This window comes from Ursus arctos, unplaced genomic scaffold (genome assembly GCF_023065955.2).
Source record: "Ursus arctos isolate Adak ecotype North America unplaced genomic scaffold, UrsArc2.0 scaffold_25, whole genome shotgun sequence".
Lineage (NCBI taxonomy): Eukaryota > Metazoa > Chordata > Mammalia > Carnivora > Ursidae > Ursus > Ursus arctos.
The window spans coordinates 39,093,231-39,100,252 of record NW_026622930.1 but is presented as its reverse complement, the minus strand read 5'-3'; the positions used below and the strand labels follow the sequence as shown (position 1 = coordinate 39,100,252).

Sequence of the window (7,022 nt, the reverse complement as noted above, 5' to 3'; positions counted from 1 at the left end):
CCAGGAAGGGCGAGGGGGCGGGGCTTCGGGGTGGTCGCCTGGGTTACCAGGAGGCGGAGCCGCAGAGCCGGCTGTGGCCCGGATGTCCGGGCGCTGCAGCCGGGACGGCTGATGCCGGAGCTTCTTCGGGGAAACCTGCAAGCGGCCAATGGGTGAGTGGTCACCGAGGTCCCGGAAGGCGTTTGTCTAAGTCCCTGCTTCTTCCCCACGGTGGCGGCTTTGGGCTCTGCCCCGGCGGGCGGCCTCCGGATAGCGGCGCGTTCTTCTCCTTGCTCGCACCGTCTCGGGCGGGCCCTGGTCTCCTCCCCGGGTCGGGGTGGTTCGTCCCCTCTCGGGCTGCGGAGAAGACACGCCGTGGAGGGCAGGCGGGCTGTGTGCCAGGGCAAAAGGTCAGGCCTTGGTTGTGTTCGAGAGGTCAGTCGCTTCAGTCCCTTTGTTCTAGTCCCTTTGTTTAGCATTCGTGAGGGTCGACTTCAAAATTTAAAGCGCGGCGTCAGTAAGTGCCAACAAACAGTAAAGGAAGGGGAAGCTCTTTGCTGCCGAAGTCGCCCGCTTCAGCATCAGACGTTAAGTTTGTAGGGCTCTAAAGAGAGGGAGAAGACCGTTGCCCCCCCCCCCCCCCAGTCTTAAAATTTTAGCCACTCTCCAGTAAAGGGAGGGGAAATTGAACGGACACTGGGAGCCGTGGTTTTGTTTGGTCGGTGACGAGCTGTTTTCAGTTTATCGTGGTAGTTTTCAGGCCTTGGGTTTTGAGAACTTTAGATTATTCACGTTCAGATGTATTTAATTAACACCTCGATGCAAAATCCATGTGGAAGAAGCCTCTGAATCTTAAACTTCGTCTTCTCAAAAACTGAAACAGTTCATATTTGTTAGTAGTTTAGGACATAGTGCTTACAAGTGATTAAAAATTAAATGCCAGGGGCGCCTGGGTGGCACAGCGGTTAAGCGCCTGCCTTCGGCTCAGGGCGTGATCCCGGCGTTACGGGATCGAGCCCCACATCGGGCTCCTCCGCTATGAGCCTGCTTCTTCCTCTCCCGCTCCCCCTGCTTGTGTTCCCTCTCTCGCTGGCTGTCTCTATCTCTGTCAAATAAATAAATAAAATCTTTAAAAAAAAAAAAAAAATTAAATGCCAAATAGGGTAAAGAAGCCGATGGATTAAAAAAGTCAGAAATTTGATAAAAGTGAAAATATTAAACTTGAAACATTTTAGTCAGTGCTATTTCGATTGTTTCTCAGCAGCACAAGGAGAAAGAAATCAAAAGTCTACTTGAATTTGAAAAGAGAAAGGGCATTGTGGACCACGCAGTCTCTGTTGTGAATTCATGAAGAATTTGGGAAATTATTCAGGAATAGTGAAAGGAGGAAAAATTCTCTACGCTCAGGGTCTTCCAGGTGGACTAAAAATTAAGTTTACATGAGACAGATTAACAAAAAAACAACAACAATCAAGTTTTATTACGTGTGCATGGAGGCCCAATTATGAAAGTGAGACCTAAGAAATGACCAAGTCAGGCAGTTCTTTATACATTATCGACAGAGGCAATAAATTTGTGAGGAATTTACAGGAAAAGGAAAACAGGTGTTTGGGCTAAGGTAGTAGTTGAGCAAAAAAGTAACAAGGTGTATTTCTGCAGCTTTTTTTACTTTAAAATCATTATCACTGATAATGAGGGTATCTTTCAGGGGGATGGAGGAGGTCTGAGTGTCCTTGCTCCTGTTGTTTCTTAAGTAACTTTTATTTAAAATAATCAGTATTCCAAAATGGCACATTTTGGGAGCCTGCCCTTGGCCCCTACAGTAGTCATAAAATGCATAATTTTCCAAATGAATTCACATTTGACCACAGTTGTTTTGGATTTATTCTCCAGGCTGTAGGTTCTTTGAGGGCAGGGACTCTTGTTACGTTGCTCTATGGATCTTTAGAAGTTCCTAGTCAGGGAATCTGATACTTAATGCACATTTATTGAATAAATGAATCAATGAACGAAGGAGATCAGATGTCTCTGATGAAAAGAACACTCCTTTAATAACTTCTTGTTGATGAGGTCAAAGACAATCTGTAGGCCCTGAGGTTTTGTTGTGAAGAAAAGCTGCTTTTTTATTTTGCCCATGCCTTGAGAGAAGGGGGTTGATTCTAAGGTGATTGTTCCCAAATATTGGTCAGAGACCCAGTGACAGCCTTCATGAAATTTTCACCTGTCCTCAACAAGAATGATAAAAGGTAGGACAATGTTGTAGTCTTTTTCTAAAGGTGAATTTATTTACTTTAAAGGCCGCCCTGTATTTTGAAGTTGTCTTTTTTGCTTTTCTGGTATTAAAATGTGTTCTGTGAACGAAGGTGATATTTTGTGTGTGTGTCTCTGTGTGTATGTGTACACACTTAAGGTTCTGACTCGGCAAAATAAGGGGTGGTGATCCTCTGTTAGCTTTCTAATTAAAAAATGGAAAACCAAAACTCTAGACCATCTAATCAAGGGGGACTAGCTGCTGGAGCCATTGGAGACATCAGGTTAAGCTTTGAATTCTAGGGATAGAGCCCACTCTGCTGGTTGATGGGTCTTAACCATAAGGAGTAGCACTAACAACAAGGTTTTGGTACAGCTTTCTGCAGTTTCACAGTGTAAAAGGGGAAATTTAAGTTTAAAAATAAGTGCATCAAGACTTTTGTTAATACCTATCATTTTTAAGAACTGTGTTGAGGTATTTCAGCCAAGTGCTTCAACTGTTATTATTTTATTTTTTATAATCACAAAAGATGTTACTTTACTGGCATTTGTTTTTAAAAAGCTGTCGATATTCAACCAGCATGCCTTGGACTTTACTGTGGGAAGACCCTATTATTTAAAAATGGCTCAACTGAAATATATGGAGAATGTGGGGTAAGTCTTTATTAACATTTGTATGTTATTTCATTGCTCAAATATTTTTGCTTTTGAAATATTTTCAAATGTAGAATATCTTTTTTCTTCAATATACTCATTAGTTTATAAAAATATGAGGCCTTAATAAAATTCTTATTTGTGTTATATTGATTGTCAATAATATATCTTTCTTGACATGTCACAGTTAAGTATTTCTTAAAACATTTTATAATTTTATAGTAATTTCTAATTAGTAATGCTATATTGCAGTGACTTGGGCATAAGTTAACATTAAAAATCCAGAACTTTTCTCCGTAATTATTTTTATATAGCGTTATTAACTAAGTTTATCATTTAATGTTAGTCAACTATTTTAGTAACTTAGTAAAAGGAATCTTTAAAGAGTGTTGTACAGATACATCAAATACAATGTAGATTTATTTTACATATGCACTTTTTTATTTCTAAAAGATGCATATGTACACATGTTTAGACTGAAATGGGATGTCACATAGGATGACTTTGGGATATTAATGTTCTAAAGTAATATCTGTACATAAAATGCTGTTCTTATATTGTAGGTGTGTCCAAGAGGTCAGAGAACAAATGCGCAGAAATATTGTCAGCCGTGCACAGAATCTCCAGAACTTTATGACTGGCTGTATCTTGGATTTATGGCTATGCTTCCCCTTGTTTTACATTGGTTCTTCATTGAATGGTACTCGGGGAAAAAGAGGTTAGCACTTTCTATGAACGTATCTGGATGGACTGGTGTTGGAATAATGATCATTTAGAAGACCTTATTAAATAATTATACTTGTGGTGAACCTGTTTTTGCTTTATATTCTGATGACTTTTGACTATGGCAAGAAAACTTAAGGATAGGGCATGTCTCAGTAATTACGAAAGGAACTATCCTTTGTTTTACTCTAAATGAACTTGAAGGAATTTTTTTTCATTTCTCAATTACAATCTCTATGGGTTTCCTACAAAGAATTGCTTATGATTACAAACTGTATTGTTGGAGAACAAATACTTTGTGATTTGATTTAATACTAGTAACCTAGTATAATGTAGTTACAATGATATAGCTACAACCTAATTATGAAAACTGATAGTAAAACATTAAATCAGCAAGCATTTATTGAGCCCTGTGTTTTATGTTAAGATCAAGGGTGGAGATACAGAAAAAAACTGATGTGGTTTATAGTTGTAATCTTGTAGAGAAAACAAATGTGTATACAACTAATTATAAATCAGTCTTAAAACTGTATAAACAAAAAGTATATAAAAGCATTATGAGGGGTGCCTGGGTGGCTCAGTGAGTTAGGCGTCCAACTCTTGGTTTTGGCTCAGGTCATGATCTCAGGGTCATGGGATCCAGCCCTGTGTAAGTTCTGTGCTCAGTGGGGAGTCTGCTTGAGATTCTCTCTTTCCCTCTGCCCCTCTCCCAGCTTGCATGTGCTCAGGCTCCCCCCCGCCCCCGCATCTCTCTCTCTAAAATAAATATTCTCTCTCTCTAAAATAAATAAATCTTTAAAAAAAAATAACAAAAAGCATTATGAACAAAATGCTCTGAAATCACAAAGAATGGAAGAGATAAATTGTGCCTGATGTGATCTGAAAGACATCAAAAAAACATTTCAGGCAGAGGAAACAGCATGAACAGTGGCATGGAGGTATGCGATGTGTGCGGTGTCGTAGGTGGGACTGGAAGTAGTCTGGGGTGGTCAGAGTGTGGATTGCAATCAAAGAAAGGTAATGAATAGGAGAGTGGGAAAAGTAGGTTGAGGCCAGAATGTGAAGGTATGTTTGTGAGAAAGAGAGCACACTTGTGCAAGCAGGGGGAGGAGCAGAGGGAGAGGGACAAGCAGACTCTGCACTGAGCATGGAGCTTGATGTGGGGCTCCATGCCAGGACCCTGAGATCATGGCCTGAGCTGAAACCAAGTCAGTCACCTAACCAACTGAGCCACCCGGCGCCCTCAGAACGTGAAGGTTCTTGATGAGGATGTGAAGTTTATATGGGGAATGAGGAGCCAAATTAGTGCATCTCAGCCCTACTGGCTTTTAGTTCCTCTAACTTCTCAGCATCTTGCCTGCTTTATGTCCTTTCCCTTTCGCCAGCTCTTCTCTGCCTCAGATGCTCTCTTGTCCTTCTGACTGTAGCTTTTTACTTAGCTGCCTTTTCCCTTTAGATTTCAGCTTAAATTACGCCCAGCTGCAGAGACCTTCCCTGACCCAATTTAAAGTAGGTCTGCCCCCTTTTTCTTTTTTAATAGCATTCTTCAATTTATTGTTTTTGTTTTGTATTTAGCACTCAACACAATTTATAGTTACGTTTGTTTCCTCCCGTTTCCTGACTGGAAGTCCGTGAGGGCAATGGCCATCTCTGTTCTCCATGGAATCTCCAGAGACCAGCACAGCAGCTGGCACGTAACAGACGCTCACTTAGTATTTGCTGAGTGGGTGATTTATTGTGAAGCTTTTGGTTTAGACACGTAGCATCACTGGCTGTATATTTAGGAAGGTAACTTCTGTAGAGGGTAGATGAGAGGTGAGGCATATTAGAAGGCTGTTTCCAAGAAGTGGGGATAGCTGGACTCCAGTAGTGGGAATGGGAATGGGAAGGATGGGCTGATGGAAATAGAATTAGTAGTTTTCTGCATCCCACCTTATAATTCCAGGCTGATTATTTATATTGGAAAAGCATTTGTTCTTTTTTAGGTGGATCCATAAAAAGGATTTTTAAAAAGTAGCTCTCGTCTTTTAATTTCTGTTATAGAATGATGAGAGATGAGGGCAAGAAAGGAGACGTGATAAACTGAGAGCTAAAGTGGAATAATTGCTCAGCTAGTTGGTTGGAACTTCTCAGCCATAAGCAGGGAAGGATGGGAGTGTGGAGAGGTACCTCACCAAATGCATTTGAAGTAAAACATCAGATATATTTCGAGGGAGAGTTTTGGAGCAGGGGGTGGGGTTTGATTTGAGGGTAGAGCAGAGGAATGATTAGTTCTCAGGGAGGAAAGCAGGTGGGTTTAAAAAGAAGGAGTTTGCATCATTTAGGTATGCTTTGCCTAGGAAATTGGCAGCAAAGAACTCAAGAGCCATCTCTTAACATTTTCCTGAGATGTTGCCCTTATAATCAAGGAAGTAGAGGCCTAGCTGTCTGAGGCTAGACCAGTGTTTCTCAACCTTTTATTCATTGTCACTTCCTTAAATAAGGAGCCTTTTTAGATACTCTTTTCCTAATTTCACTTACCCCCGTGAAATATTAATATCATAGATATACTGGTTATTTGTTTGTGTTGTGTATGCATCTGTGAGCTATATATAACAAATGTCAGATTATTTTATCCCCAAGAACCAATTCTTGCCCTCTTAGAAGGAAAGTTACTCAGTAAGAATGCAAGGGCCAGACTCTCATCAAAACTTTCCTTTCTGGTACTCTTGCTTTCCCCAGAGTGTAGTATTAAATTTGTTCTTCTTTAAGGGCAGGGTAAAGATAAGCAGAATTACTCATTTTTATGCAGTATGGTCAGAAGCTGTGCTTATGTGATTTGTTTTTATATAATCTATAACCTTCAGAGCGTATTCAGCGATCACTGGGGATGTTTGCAGTGTGCCCAATGCTGTACTGGGTTGCAGGATTCAGAGATGACTGAACTGTGCATGCGCGCAGGCCAGTGGATGAGATAGACAAGCCGTCACAGTATTTGCGAGGTTCCCTAATGGAAGTGTGTGCAGAGTTTTAAGGCTGGCATGAAGAAGAAAGAAGTTAATTTTGTCTTCTCAGAATAGGGTGCTGTCATGGAAGAAAAAACTGACTTTAAGTGGGACTTTGAAAAGTGAGTAGATTTTGATAGGAATTGAAGAAAAAGTCTATCAGCAGGAAAAAGATGTACAAAAGTAGAGACAAAAAAGCACACAGTATAATCAAGAAATGAGAGCTGAGGGTCCTGTGAGAAATAGGGACTACGTGAGACCGGGATATGAAGAGATTTGAGCTACAGGAGTCTTAGGAAATATTCCGAAAACCTGGGGTTAACTCCAGAGCCGCTCTTGAAGGACGCACAGCTTGCCAGCTAGGTGAGTGAAAAGGAAGGTAGCATGGCCGGGAGGTGTGGAAAATAATGCTGGTGAGGAGTGTTTTTTCTG

General features: G+C 41.0%; 1 protein-coding gene across 3 annotated transcripts in view; it reads left to right on the top strand.

The window, feature by feature from the left end:
* Nucleotides 1–27: 27 nt before the first annotated feature.
* Nucleotides 28–7,022, top strand: part of JKAMP (JNK1/MAPK8 associated membrane protein) — a 32,772-nt gene continuing 25,777 nt past the window's right edge. The window contains exons 1-3 of one of the 3 annotated variants that reach the window (XM_026480405.4): nt 28–152; nt 2,792–2,883; nt 3,447–3,601. In XM_026480405.4, the coding sequence (XP_026336190.1) occupies nt 149–152; nt 2,792–2,883; nt 3,447–3,601 (251 nt within the window). In that variant the 5' untranslated portion in view covers nt 28–148. Of the gene's footprint in view, nt 415–2,791; nt 2,884–3,446; nt 3,602–7,022 lie in introns of all 3 variants that reach the window. The other 2 variants (XM_026480406.4, XM_026480407.4) reach the window with 2 other exon arrangements.